The 14,777-nt window shown below is 52.7% G+C and overlaps 1 protein-coding gene across 2 annotated transcripts in view; it reads right to left on the bottom strand.

Moving 5' to 3' along the window:
- RIMS4 (regulating synaptic membrane exocytosis 4) overlaps positions 1-14,777 on the bottom strand; it is a 61,665-nt gene that overhangs the window by 13,286 nt on the left and 33,602 nt on the right. The window contains exon 2 of one of the 2 annotated variants that reach the window (XM_026502929.4): positions 8,737-8,878. In XM_026502929.4, the coding sequence (XP_026358714.3) occupies positions 8,737-8,878 (142 nt within the window). The remainder of the gene's footprint in view (positions 1-8,736; positions 8,879-14,777) is intronic. The other variant, XM_057312503.1, reaches the window with a different exon arrangement.

Raw genomic sequence — 14,777 nt, 5'->3', positions numbered from 1 at the left:
ACTTAAATATCTAGGGATAGAAATGTGTACCTATTATTCTTGCAAAGATCCTTAATTAACAGCATCAAAGCTAAGGCCTAGACTCTCTCACGACTGGTGACATGGGCCTTCCTCATCGGCCCTGTCTTTTTTCCACCCCACACTCCTGGCCATCTTGGGGTCCAGGCTCCACTTTGTAAGGAGAGTCTGGGCTCCCAAAGCCCAAGAAACGGTGGTGCCTCTTGGGCTCCAAGTCACCAAAGGGCCCAGCCTCCCCGGCAGAGCGAGCCTTCTGCAGCCTGAAATTGAAAGGTCCCTCCAACATCATCATTGTCTGCTCCTCAGTTCCTGGTGGGATTGTGAGCAGACAATGGGGAACTGGCAGGCCTGGTAATTAGCAGTAATTGTTTATAATATCTGGGCGGCTGCCTGATTTCCCATCCCAGGGTGCCTCGCCGGCTGCCAAGGAACCAGGCAGACACCCCAGAAACCCTGAACGGGTTATCACATCCTCCATGGGGCTGGAGGAAGGAAGAAGAAAGCAGTGGCAGGTTCCTGCTGGCCTGAGGACCGACTGTATCAGAGAGCTCACTCCACTTCGGGGTCTTCCCCAGAGTAAGACAAAAGGCAGAGGACGTAGAGTCCGAGGTGGTTCTAGTCACTGGTCACCTGCTTGCTGTGTGATTTCTGGCAAGCTGCTGGTGTCTCTGTGCTTAACTCTTCTCATTTACACACAAGACCATACCCACCTCCCTCTTGGACAGTGTGCAATATTCCATCCGTGGGTGCCTGTGCTGTACCAGCTTTCAAAGTTTCACAAATCTCTGTTCATAGGGTCCATTCACAAAGGGGTGGGAAAGAGCCTGCTAAATTAAATACCAGACATATGCTACTACCTAGGCCATGCGTTGTATGCAGTAGGAACTCAATAAATGTTCACTGCCAAACCCTTCAGCTGGTCCCAGACTGAGAAAATACAGTGGCTGAGACTGGACTTTGGCCTAAGACAGACCTTGGATTCCAGTGCTGTGCAACCTGGGGTAAGTTTTGTAACCACTCTGAGCTGCTGCTTCCTCATGGATGCAATGGGGATAAACTGTAATCACCTTACTGAGCTGTTGGGGAGAGTCAGTGAGATCGCACAGGCAGGGTGCTCGGCACGGGACCCAGCACACATTATATGCCGGATGAATAAATGCTGGCCCCTGCTGTCTGGCCTGGGAGAGCCTCTTCTCCCTCTCCATGGCACTACCCATGGCACTTCTGACTCCAGACCTGTCTGGAAGTACAACATCTGGATGCCTGAGACCAAGCCCAGGCCATGGGGGGGCTAGGGACAATGGGGGGACAATGGGGGGATGACGGGGGGAGGGCTGCAGCAGCTGGTTCCTCCTGAGGACACACGCCAGCCACACGGGTAGAGGCACAGGCCTGAAACAGGATTACAACCCGTGGGCCGCTGGCCTTTTATTTTGTGTTAATGGCGAAATGAGATTTCCTGCATTTCAAATCTTGTTAGTTTTATTTGTGGAACTGAAACCCATTTGTCTTTTATTATTAACCTTTGAGCTCCGTTTGGCTCCTGGTTTTTCTGCGCTCTCGACAGTTAAAGAAGTAACTGGGTTACCTGGGGGTTGACTCTTCTCTTTTCTGGACGGATCACCTGTCTCGACTGCATTCGAAATTAAAAGGCTGCACAGCCCTCATGGTGATTATAGGTTATGTGGCTCTGAAAGGTTTTAGTAGTTTATGGGTTCTCTGCTCTTCCATTCACTGTCTGCCCCCATGTTTCCTCCCATCCATCTGCCCTCCCACAGGCCTGCAGAGCCTCCACGACACTACAGTTTGCTGTCATGCAGACCAGACATTCCTAAAAATCCCTCTGCAGGGCAAAATCCTTCCAGAAGAAATCACAGAGCTTCTGCGGAAAATAGGGTTAGGGGCACACCACCCAAACACTATGTCAGTATCACGTACACACACACACACACACACACACACACACACACATACACACACAAGAAAGACAGGAACATAATAAAAACAGTAGCACAGGGGCGCCTGGGTGGCATAGCAGTTAAGCGTCTGCCTTTGGCTCAGGGCGTGATCCCGGCGTTATGGGATTGAGCCCCACATCGGGTTCTTCCGCTATGAGCCTGCTTCTTCCTCTCCCACTCCCCCTGCTTGTGTTCCCTCTCTCGCTGGCTGTCTCTATCTCCGTCGGATAAATAAATAAAATCTTAAAAAAAAAAACAGTAGCACAGTCTTCATACACATTAAATGGTTAAGAAATGCATACATACTACAATAACTACGGTGCTTTACCTAGTGGAGGAGAAGGGCTGTCTGAAACGGGATAGAACATCATAAGGCCCGGTGTGGACAGGACACGGGGCAGGAGCTGTGGATGGGACATCCAGCAGGGAGCAGCTGCAGGGCTGTTTAGTGTATTCCCGTGTGGGTGCAGTTTTCTGCGTTCCCCTCGTGTGTTTCATGGATGAGAAACCCACCTGAGCAAAGGTGAAATCTGTATTGTGCTCAAATTATTCCCTAATACTTCCACTGTGTTGGAACAAATTCACGTTTTCAAAACAAGCGGTGTCGCACAATCGACTGTACGCCGGGAGACACAGAATCCACAGTCCTGACCGGCTTCTCAAGCATCCAGATGTTTCCAAACCTGCCCCCAAGCACATGAGTGTGGCTCATGGGCATGATGTCAGGGATTTGATTTACTTTTTTATTTATCCAATAAACAACAGAAGGGGAAACCAAGGCACAGAAATGTTACATAACCCCAAGATCACTCTGCTAGAGACTGGCAGTCTGGCTCCAGAGCGCACCTGCTTAACCTCTCTGCTCTCCTGTGTCTACACGCCCTGGGGAAACCTTCCCCTTGCCCAGAGCAGAGCACTGGGGTTTGTAGTCCGGGCTCCAGGTGGGGCCAGGCAGGCCTGGATTTGAATCCTGCCACCACCCCCCCGCCACACCCCCAACTTGCTAGCTGTAGAGATAAATTCTTCACCTCTCGGAATCTGGGTTTCCGTTTTGGTGAGGCAGGAATAAACGACAGGATACCCCTCAGTGCTGTTCTAAGTACTAAACGAGATGAACTTCTGAGAACTCAATCTGGCACAGTCAAATGTTCCATAAATACTAGAGCTTACAAAACGGAAGAAAACAAACCCCCCTGTCTCCTAGCCCACAGCCACATCCAGTCCCGGTCTGTCCTTCAGGCATGCACCATTACAGAGCAGAGGTGGGCAAGAGAAAGGAGGTCCCACCCACCCACCGGGCCTCCAGGGCCTTTGGTGATTAGGGAAACAGCCTCGGCAAAAACGTGACCCTGAGCCCAGGTGCAGTGGCCACACGCCAGCTCACACATCCTGTTTTCCAGGGCTGTGGACACAGTGACCCAGACGCCCAAGGAGCTGGATGTCAGTGACCCAGACACCTCAGGACAACGAGGAACAGAGGAAGGAGGAGGTGGAGCTCTGGGAGCCGGCTTTGAGAGCTTCTGGGACCCAGAGAGGATGCCAGGTCCCCGATTCTGTGTGATGGAGGCTGAGGAGGGGCGGGAAGGAGTGGAACGTGGGTGTGCTTCTGCTCATAGCACCTACCCATTATCCACCAAAATTTGCAAAACGTCACCTGTAGGCCAGGTCCTAGGCTGGGCAGGCACTGAACTCGGTGTCTAGCGGGACAGGTAGACACCCACAGATAGACAATTACGACCGAGTGGAGGGTGCTGTGGTGGCCAGAACAGGCCACGGAAGCCACTGATGCAGCCAGAGGAAGGACAGCCCCTGCCGTTCCCCCTCCTCCGTCCACACCTGGGGCAGACATTGCTAATCAAGCTCAACACTCCTGCCAAGGCTGGACGAGGCTCCAGAACCCTTCCCAACACAGCATTCCAGGGAGCCACTATCAATGACACGGAGCTGGCACAGGCGATGAAGCCTGTGTGCCAGTTCTGAGCTGGGATCTGGAGGAGGAATGAGTCAGAGGGTGGAGAGCGAGGAGAGGTGGGAAAGGCAGCGCCAGGTAGAGGAAGCGAAGACCTGCAGGGGAGACAGAGGGCAGCATAAGAGGTTCAGGGAGCTGGCGCAGGGGGCACATGGTCGAGGCATGGGGGAGGCTGGCAGGGATCAGCGGAAATCAGTGCTGAGTGACAGACTACGGAGTTTCGACCAAAAGGGAGACTTGCGTGCATCCAGGCAAGAGTGATGAGTGGCCTCACCAGGGGGGTGGGAGGGAGAGAAATGGATGAGTCAAAGATAGTTAGGAATAAACTGGAAGAGCCCAATGAGGGGCTGGATACGGAAAGTGAGGGAAGCCGCCTGGGAGAACCCCAGGTTTCTGGTTTGGGCAGCCAGGAGACAGAGGCGCTGTGCGCTCAGATAGCCGGCTTTGCTCGTCCCCGCTCCCCACACCCGACCCTCACTTCAAGGGTCAAATGTGACTACTTCAGCTCCCCCTACTGCCGGGGGCGGCTCCCAGAGGCCCCATGAGGATCAAGCTCTTGCCTGCAGTGGCAGCTCGCTTCTTAAAGCACATGTTCCCGGATGCCTGCTCTGCTCTGCTCCTCTCACATGCTCCTCTGCCACGGTTTTCTGGAATCATCTCCCAAGTGAATGACTTGCACTCAAATCCACTTCTCGGGTCTGGTTCTGGGGAACCCAAACTAAAGCAGTCACCAGGGAGCAGCTCAGGATTCAGGGGTGTCTGGGGAGGCACTATTCTCGTGGACCTTTCTCAGGCAGCTTGAACCCCTGCCCTTTATCTGGGAGAGATGGGCCTGCTGGAGGGGAGGTGGGGAGCTTGGCTCTGCCAAACCCACAGCTGTTCCCTTCCATCCTTAACACAGAGAATTCCAATTTTCAACCAGGCAGAAAGGGGCTCAGGGAAAGAAAGCCCTTCCCCAGCCCCAGGAGATACACCAGGATCAGTCTGACCTGCTGAGATCTAGGGAGGGAAAAGATGAAGGGACTCACTGAGCTACCACACCACCCTGGAAGCATCCACCTCCCGAAATCTCGATGGGCACAACCATTAAATGAGGGAGAGGGTCAAGTGTAAAGGTGCAGGGCAGATTCCAAGGCCCAGATTTGATTTGAAGCCTGGCATTTGAAGCCCCTTACTGGCTGAGTGACCTTGGGCAAGTTAATTAACCTCTTTTGGCTTCTGTGTCCTCGTGTGTAAAATGGGACACTCACAGTTCTCAGCGTCATCGGGTTGTTGTGAGGATTAAATGAGCCAATATATATAAAAGTGCTTCGCACGGTGCCTGCCCGTAGCAAGTGCTCCATAAGGGTCAGCTCTAGAACATTATTCCCACTGAGCCAGGGCCTCCCAACCTTAACGTGCATGTGAACCACCTGGAGATCTTGTAAATCTTCAGATTCAGATTCAGTAGGTCTGGGGTGGAGCCTGGGGCACTGCATTTCTAACAAGCCCCCCGGGGATGCTGATGCTGCTGGACTGTGGGCCACACTGGGGAAACAGCAAGGGCTGACGTCACCGTCAGCTAATATCATGCAGCCTGGAGCCCAAGGATCTTCACTGACAGAATGGCCCCACCCGTACGCGCCCCTTCCCCAGCCCAGAGACCTGGTGAGAATGCAGCGTTTCCAAAGTTCTCTATGCTTGTCCTTGGCAGCTCTCACCTCACTTCGAGTTGCTCAGTCAGTGCCAGGCAGGGGTTCCCAGGTGCCCCACCCAACGGTCTAGCACACTGTAGGTACTTGATCGTGTTTGCTCAAAGAAAACCCCTTGCGCCCCCTTGCAGGAATACACACGCCAGTGAGCCAGGGCACGGGAAGACAGGTCCCGCAGTGCCAGGCGCTGCAGGCTCGCGGGGACTGCTCAAGCACACTGGCTCCTCGTAAGCCTCAGCTGGGCTGGCAGGAGCCCAAGGGGAGGACAGTCACACCCCCTCCTATTTCAGAGCCTGGCATCTGGGTCCCACCAGTACCCAAAATACCTCCAGAACAAGGAGGAGGCCGACCACAGCTCCACGTCCCCCCTTGTCCTTTCTATGCCCCTTCCTTGCCCAGGTGTTAGGTGGAGTGGTGGAACCTGGCTGGGCTCCATCAAGACTCAGACCCCCTCCAGAGGGCAAGACTCTCCCCCCTGCTGGAACCAGCACCCTCCAACCCACCTGATCCTTCCTCAGTTGGGCTCAAGACATCCACACTAAACCTTCTGATGATCATAAATGTCACAGCCAACATCACTCCTGTGCTTGCTCTGTGCTAAGTACTTTACAGACACCATTGCGTCTGGGGTGGCTCCATGTCCAATAGATGCAACTGGCCACAAGGAGCAAAATACCCAACTAACAGGGGCTGATTCAACAACAAACAACAATAATCATAGCCAATAACAACAGAATAATAGTGCACGCTACGTGCCAGCCACTGCCCTAAGCGCTCGTACATACATTAATTCATGTAATCCATACAAGTCTAAGAGTAGTCTCTGTGTGCTATTACTGTCCCCTTTCCATAGATGAAGAAACTGGGCTCATGGAGGTAGTGTCACTTCCCCAAAGTCACACAGCTACTAAGAAGCAGAAATGAGGCACAAACTAGGCCTGACTCCAGAGCCCTGGTTTGGAATCTCTCTAACATGATCAGACTCTCCGGTCCCTTAAAGCGCATTTCAGCAAACAACAAAAAGTGCCCCCTCCCAAGCACCTGTCATGTGCAGGCATCAGCTCATTCCTCCTTCAGGACGCCCTCCTGTGCTGCTCTCCTTGGACAAGTCTCGTGGCTTCTCTGAGTCTTCTGTAAAATGGGGCTCTGGATTTGACTCCCCACTCTTGCTCACTGCACCACACTGCCCTCCCCCTGAGCTGCCTGCGAGACCAACAGACAAGATGTTTACCAGCCTCCTGAAGCTTAAGAGGCCAAGAGATGTGCCCAAGGCCACCTGGGGGTCAGTGGCAGAGCCAGGACTAGGCCCCAAACCTCCTGACCCTGTGGAACTCAGCAGAGACCCACTGCTACCCCGATGCCTATGATACCTTCCTCCAAGCACTGCTGCCTTGCCAAGTTTCTCAGGTTAAAGAAAACATTTGTTCCCTTCCTCCTCCTCCTCTTCCTCTCCCTTCTGCCTGTCCTCCTCCTCTTCTCGCCCTCCGGAAAGCCTCCCTAGGAGGTGGGTGGAACAGCAGCATCTGCCAAGGCAAGGCCATTCACAGAGGCCGGAGATGCCCAGTTTAGGAGGGGCTGGGGGTGGGAAGGCTTCCAGCCAGCAGGAACCCCCAGCTGGGAGGTAGCGCCAGAAACGGGAGAAGAGCAGAAGGTGGTGGCCAAGCCCCAGCCTCGCCCTGCCCTGCAGTGGCTTGGCCGCTGTCTGCCCCCTGACAAGCCACTCAGCCAGTGCTGTCCAATGGAACTGTCTGCGGGGGCAGAGATGCCCTACACCTGCACTGTCCCAAAGAGCTGCCATGGGACACGTGCTGCTGAGCACTTGGAATATGGCCAGCACGATGGAAAGACGGAGTATTTCATTTTATTACGTTGAAATTAATTTACATTTAAATAGCCACGTGCCTAGCCATCCACTGTACTGGACAGCACCACTTTAACCTCCCCAAGCCCCAGTGTCCTCATGAGGGTGACGAGAGCCCCCATACCCCTGGCTGAGGACGGCTAAGACAAGGGAGTGACATGTTGCCATGGAATGAGCCCCCAGTGGGAGTCAGGTCTCTAGAGTTCCAGACCTGTTAACGTGCTGTGTGACCCAGGACAAGCTCCCCAACCTCTCTGAGTGCCTGGTCATCGGTACATTAAGACACACACTTGGGAGCAAAGTTTCTTGCTAGGGATCCATGGATGGGCTCTAGGGGACTGTGGGAACCCTCTATAATTATGAAAAGAGTATGTTTGTATGACTGTGTGTGTGTGTGTGTGTGAGAATGAGTGTGACTGTGGGGGGGTGAGTGTGACTTTGTGTGTATGTGTGTGTTAGGGTGTACATGCATGTATTTCTTAGTGGAAAGCAGGCCCAAAACTTGCCCCAAATTCTCAAAGAGGTCCAAAATTGCTGCAAAGACAAGAAGCCCCAGTCTAGAGCAGTCTTCCCTCAGAAAAACGGAGTCCCGAGCTCCACTCTGGACCAGGGCATGGGGCCTGCCATCTGGACTGGGAACAAGTACCCAGTGGTGCTGACGTACAGTCAGGGGAGACAGAACGCTGGTGAGGAGGCGGTCATACCTAATATTTTATGGTTTGACAAGTGTGAAACTCCTTATCAAGCAGTAATATGTATTTTTAAAAGCCAATCATGATTTAAGAAACCAAGAAAGTAAAGAGGAAAGAGTAACATCATGATAAAACCCCTCTCAACCCCCTTCTTTATTTCCCAGCACTGACACATGGCACTCACGTGCCAACACTGTCCTGTGCTCTCGGTGAATATGAACCCACTGAATCCTCACAACGTCCCTGAGGCTGCCACTATCACCGGTTCTACAGATGGAGAAACTGAGGCGTAGAGAAGGGACTTGCCCAGCATGGCGCAGCCGGCAGGCAGTCAGGCAGCGGAGTCTGCTCCACACGGCTCTCTGCGCCCTTGGGGCCTGCTTGCTTTATCACCTCCCTCTGAATGACCAGGAGCGCTGAGCCAATGCCCCACCCGGCCTGAGGCTGAGCCTGGGCTCCCAGACGGTGTTGCTCGGCCCCTCCCGCCCCACACCACAGGGGCTGCAAGAGCCAGGAGGGCTGGCAGCAGGCCGGGCCCCACACTCACTTGCCCTCTGAGCCGTAGCTATTCATGCTGTCCTCAATGGACTCGTGGCTGGCCTGGCGCAGTGTCCGGCTGGGCATCTCCACCGCCAGGCCGGTCTCCGTGCTCCTCTGGATGGCCCCCTTCAGCCTCCGGCTGTCCCCTTCTGGGCAGAGAGGCCAAGAGAGATGGGGAGAGAGACACAGGGCGGGAAGGGATAGAGAGACAAGTCGTCTGGTTAGTGTTACAGTCGCTGGTGACTGCCCAGTGTCGGCCCCCACCCCCAGCCCACCAAACTCTTCCTATCAGCTGCCTCACTTGTACCCCCCTCTGGGGTGGCCCTGCCCTTCATACCCACCCAACAGGCAGAATCACGTGAGTCCTGTTAACTGATGGATTCATTTACAGGTACCTTTTCTTCCCCTGGAATTTATCTCTCGCCGGCAACTTTCTACAGATCACTTCTCCTCCTCTTCAGCTACTCTTTATGGAACACCATTACGTGTCATACTCTGCTGAGTGCTTTGCGTGGATTTGGACCAGGTTTTCCCCACCTCAGCACAACTGGCAATTCAGATGGGATCCTGCTGAGCTGTCGGGGGCGTCCTGTGCACTGTAGTAGGTCTGTCGGTATCCCTAGCTTCTACATACTAGACGCTAGTAGCACCCTCCAATCAAAAATGTCTCCAGGCATTGCCAAATATCCCCTGGGGCGGGGGAGCAAGTCACCCCTGACTGAGGACCACCGATTCAGCCAGAATCGGTGGCTAAATCCAGACTGGCTCTGAAACCAGACTGCCCTGGTTCAAATCTGGATCTCTTTCACTGGCTGTGAGACTTCGGGCAAATCACTCAGCGTCTCTGTGCCTCCATTTCCTCAACTGTAAAATGGGAGAACAACAGGCTTATAACAAAGGGCCTCTGCCCTTGCCATTCCCTCACCTCAAACACCGTCTCCTCTGCCAGCAGTTCACTCCTTTGCTTCCACTCTGTGATCAAGTGTCATCTTAGCTGAGACCTTCCTTGACCATTCTCTGGCCCCTACCACCCCCTGCCCCTCTCTGTCCTATTACCCTGCTTTGGCTTTCTTCTCAACACCACCCCAGACATGTTTGTGCATTACTGGTTTATTGACCAGCTTCCTCCCCATAGAAGGTGAACTCAGGACATGGTCCTTTGCTTTGTTGACTGTTGAAGTCCCACGGCTGAGAAGAGGGTCCAGACACAGTAGGTGCTCAATTAATAACTGCTGGATGAATGGATGTCTGCCGTGAGAGTGGTCCTAATCCTCAACCCCCCATGAGGTAGATGAGTCTGTTCTCCCGCTTTAGCATCAAGGACACAAGACACAGAGGTTAAGACACTTGTCCACACCCACAGAGCCAGAAAGGGGAGGGGGAAATGACGGCACCAGGAAAGGATGCCAGGAGGGTCTCTTTGCTCCAAGCTCCACAGCCTGGAGATCGGGGTGAGCTTTACACCCTGCAGGAGCTGCGGGTGTACGAGACGCAGGGGCAGATCTTTAGGGGGATCTCCCCCATGGCTCTACAAAGTCTGGGATGAGCTCGTATACCTCAGGGGCTTCCTCAGTGCTCGCTGGCCAACCCACTGGAGCAAAGCCGAGTCACCCAAATCCCATCATCCTGCTCAGCAAGAGATCTGCGTGCCAGGAGGCAGAGCGAGACCAGGACGCCTCCTAGTAGGCTTCTCCTGGCCTCCCTCCTCCTTCCCTTCCTGACTTTAAAAGACAGACAGACAGACACACACACACACACACACACACACACACACACACACACACACTGTGTACCCACATTTGTATCCCACATGTATCTGCATTATTCAGGCACACAGATGTCCACACACTCAGAAAAACACACAGTAACACAGAAACACGCAGGAATATACATGCAAAGACACAGAGTATGCTAATGTATGTCTGAGTGTCTCTATTTGTGTGTTTCCATGAGCTCCATATACCTATCATTCTTTGTTTCTGAGGCTAAACGGGTATGTGCCAGTCATACACACAGATGCACATCCGTAAGAAATATACGCCAACCCACTCAAGAAAGCACACAGAGAAACTGACACTGTGCATTTCTGTGTGTGTCACCTGTGTGTTTCTGGACACATGGGGGAACACGTGTGTCCCCATCTCTGTGCTTCCCTTCATCGCACCATTTGTTCTTTCCCTAAGCTGTATCTGCAACCCACCCAACCACTTCTATGTTCCTCTGTGTGTAGCAGGTGCTAAGACAGAGTAAGATTGAGAACCACACACGCGCTCACTCAGAAGCACAGACTCACAAGCCAGAGAGATGTCCCCCAACTCACACACACACAGTGCAGACATGTGTCCAGGGACGAAACCCACTCCCCCACATTGGGGATACAAACCCACAACCTGGCACCTTGCAGGCAGGCTGCAGACGCCTGCCTGGGCTTTCCACCTCCCCACAGAGCCCTGTTCTAGAGACTCACACTGGTTTGTCCCCACCCACCAGGGTCTGACACATTTCTCCTGGAAGAGGGAGAACCAAAGCATGACACAACTCAGTCCCCACGGGGGCTAAGGAGGAGGTTTGGAAAGGTGTGCTTCATATCTGTGTGGCATTCTGCAGCATCAAAGCATTTCACATATGAGTACCCTATATGTGCCTCAGTCACCTGGTGTTGCAGTCAGCTGGTGTTGCAATCAGTCGGGGCAGGCACAGAGTCCCAGCTCTGCAACCACTGGGGGCCAGACCTTGGGCAAGTCAGGTAGCACCGACCCCATGGAGCTGTTGGACATCTGCCACAGAGCCTGGCACATAGTAGGTGCGAAACAGAAGTAGCCACAGTAAGACCTTCCAACACTCCCCAAATTTGCTCATGCCAACTATCCTGCATTTCCCCAAACATCTCACCTTCCCCACCACGGGAGTCCCCAGTCTGGTGCCCAACCACACCAACAAGGTCCACCATCTAACTTCAGCCATCCGATCCTCCACTGGCCATCTCCTGATGACTCAGTCAAGGTCCCTAAAGTGACTGTGCCTGTGCTTTCAAAACACTCCCCACCCCATCACCCCAACCAATGACCTTTCCCCCACTGAGCTGAAAAGATGTGTCTCTTTGACTTGCTCTTTCTCACTTCCACCTTGCACCATCTTCAGACCTTTCAACATGCCCCTCAACCCTCCCCTGCTCTCTCGGAGGAGGGGGTAACCCTTCTCTTGGCTGAGGCTGATCCGCCACCTGTTCTCCTCATCCCACCTCCTCCCACCCGCACCAGGAGCTCCTATCATTTGTCCTCTCTGGGCCTTGAATCTGCCACCTCTCCATCTTCTGGTTCTTTCCACTCCTCCTGCAAGTCTGCTCAAGGCTTCACTTCTTCCACCACCGCCTTCAACCAGCAAACTCCTTCCGAGCACAGAGACAACCACACGCTGTCATTTCTGGCACTGTGGCTTCCACTCCATTCACACAGCTTCCTAAGCTGGTCTCCAATGAATTGCTCATGACCAAGTACAAGCACCATATCTCAGCCCCAGCTCCTGAACTGTGGTGCTTCCAGCTCACTCAGTGAACACCTACCAAGTGCCTTTGGCCCAGCGGGAAGCCTTCATGAAGATGTGAAATGTGCGTCTAAGTGCTGGTCTCCACTGATAGAGCACACGTGGATGGAAGACAGAGAGGAGCTTCAGCCTCTGCTTTGGGTCCCTTGGGTCCCAGAAAGAGACCCTGGCTTGACCCCTGTAGCAGACAATGCTGACACTCCACCCACACCTTACAGATCTCCCTTCTTGCCACTCCTGTGAGCCCCCCACCCCAATGGCTCCTGAAAGCCACCACCTGCCAACTTTTTGTTTGTTTCTCGGTCTACTGAGCCCACACTGCCCCCACACAGGCAGAGGCAGAAGTGCCTGGGAGTTCATGACCCGTGATCCCCTTAATCAAAGCCTAAATGGAACAGGAGAATGAACCCTCAACTCAGGTCCTTTGCCTCGGGGCAGAATAACTCTGAGGCATAACATAGGCTCCAAAGAAACCCTATGCGGGGGGGGGGGGGGGCGGTGGAGGCTGAGGCTGCCCTCTGTGGGATCTGCCTGACCCCACATCCCTGCAGGCTTCCTGCTTTCCTGGTCTCCTGTGGGGGCACTTCTGTCACCCGTACACGATCTCATCTCAGGGTACTTTCTGGGGAAATCTGACTTAAGACATCTGCCCTGACTGGCACCCTAAGGAAGTCAAAGTTCAAAAATCTTTGCACAGGTGGGTTCCAGCATCACAATGGGAACACCATTCCCTTCGTGAATGCGGTGATAAAAAGAGCTGCTGCATAATGAGCGCAGGCATGGGGAAGGGCATGCTCTCCAAAGGGACGGTTAAGGGGAGCAAAGGAGAAGCTACACTGTCCACGGTTCTCACAATGCCCCATCGGAGAGGGTTGGAGTTTGAGTTCTATAAGCTTTGGGCACCAACTGTAGCTGGCTACTGTAATGTACAAATAAATGGGAGTTTGGATGACCCACTTTTGGCCACCCACTCACACTTGCTGTAACCAAAACTTGAACTGAGCAGCTTGAATTTTCTCTCGCAGGGTCCTAAGTCCCTCTTCTCCCAATTTGCACAGAGGGGGGTTCTAAGTGTGAACAGCTGGAGTCCTGCCAGGAAACAGCAACAACTTGGGTACCAATACCATGGTGTGCTAGACACCGTGCCTGATGCTGGAGATAGAAGAGTATGAGAGTGGCACGGCCCTTGCTGCCACAGAGCTCACAGTTCAGAGGGTGGGTGGGCCCTGAACAGATGATCACACGGATTAATCACAAGTGCGGTAAGTGCTTTGAAGACCAAGTACAAAATGTAATCACAGCACCTACTGGGGGGCCAGTGGGAGGGGGAGTAACGTAGGCTACTGATCACTTCATCCTTTGAACAACAGTCACTTCAGATCTCTCCTTTGGCTTCCTTGATAGTAAATTTTATGAATCTCCTCCGGTCCCTATGACCATAGCCTCCATCCCTATACATGAGGCCCTTAGCACTCAGTCCTTGGGTTCTCTCTCTCTAGACCTTGCCCCCTGATGATTTCATCCCCCTCCCACAAACTCAGGACTGCCCTCGCAAATGAATCCCACCCCCAACCTGCAGCCCTTACCTCTGGCCAGAGCAATACTTTCAACTGCATTCTGAACGTCACCACCTGGATGAGCAGAATCCTTGAAAGCAACCTGGCCAAAACTAAACCTACCCCTGGTCCTACTTCCCCCAATCAACTCAGCCACTCAGACTCTGAACCCCCTCAGGACCGCTCTGACTTTTCCCCTCTCTCAGCAAATGGCAGGTCTGATAAGGTCTTTGCCTATAATAGCTCTTACTTCTCCCCTTTCTTGTCCATTTTCACAGCCACCCTGATTACCTCAAGTCTAAACTATGTCCACAGCCTCCTAACTGGTCTCCCTGCTTCCAACCCACCCACCCAACAAGTCATTAAGAGATTAATCATCTTAAATTGTCACTTCAGACAAAGATAGTCCACTCCTACTAATTTATTCTACACATATAGTCACAAAAGTACACAAAGATATGCATGAAGAGGTTCCCCATGTATCATTTACACCAATGAGATGCTGGAATTAACTGGAATCAACAGGGGACCAGTTTACTAAATGAGACATCCCCACAATAAAATACTGTGCAACAGTTAAAAAGAATCATCAAGGGGTGCTTGGCTGGCTCAGTGAGTAGAGCATGCAGCTCTTGATCTCAGGGTTGTGTGTTCGAGCCCCACATTGGGTGTAGAGATTACTTAAAAATAAAATCTTTTTTTTAAAAAAAGAATAATCTAGATCTAAACATACAGTGACACAGAAAGACTGCCTCAACATATTGTTAACAAAGGATACTGCGGGACACTATGGAAATCATAATACCATTTTTGTAAAGCTATAGATAGCTTATATATATTTGGGTGGAAATCTGGGAGGATATAAACCAAACTGTTAATGGGGAATAACTGTAGGGAGAAAGACTGTCAGAAGAGGGGTATGAAAGATGTGTTTCTGTAACTTTCAAAT

Source organism: Ursus arctos, unplaced genomic scaffold (assembly GCF_023065955.2).
Source record: "Ursus arctos isolate Adak ecotype North America unplaced genomic scaffold, UrsArc2.0 scaffold_16, whole genome shotgun sequence".
Lineage (NCBI taxonomy): Eukaryota > Metazoa > Chordata > Mammalia > Carnivora > Ursidae > Ursus > Ursus arctos.
Note: the sequence above shows the minus strand (reverse complement) of the source record. Positions and strands in the feature narration are given on the sequence as shown.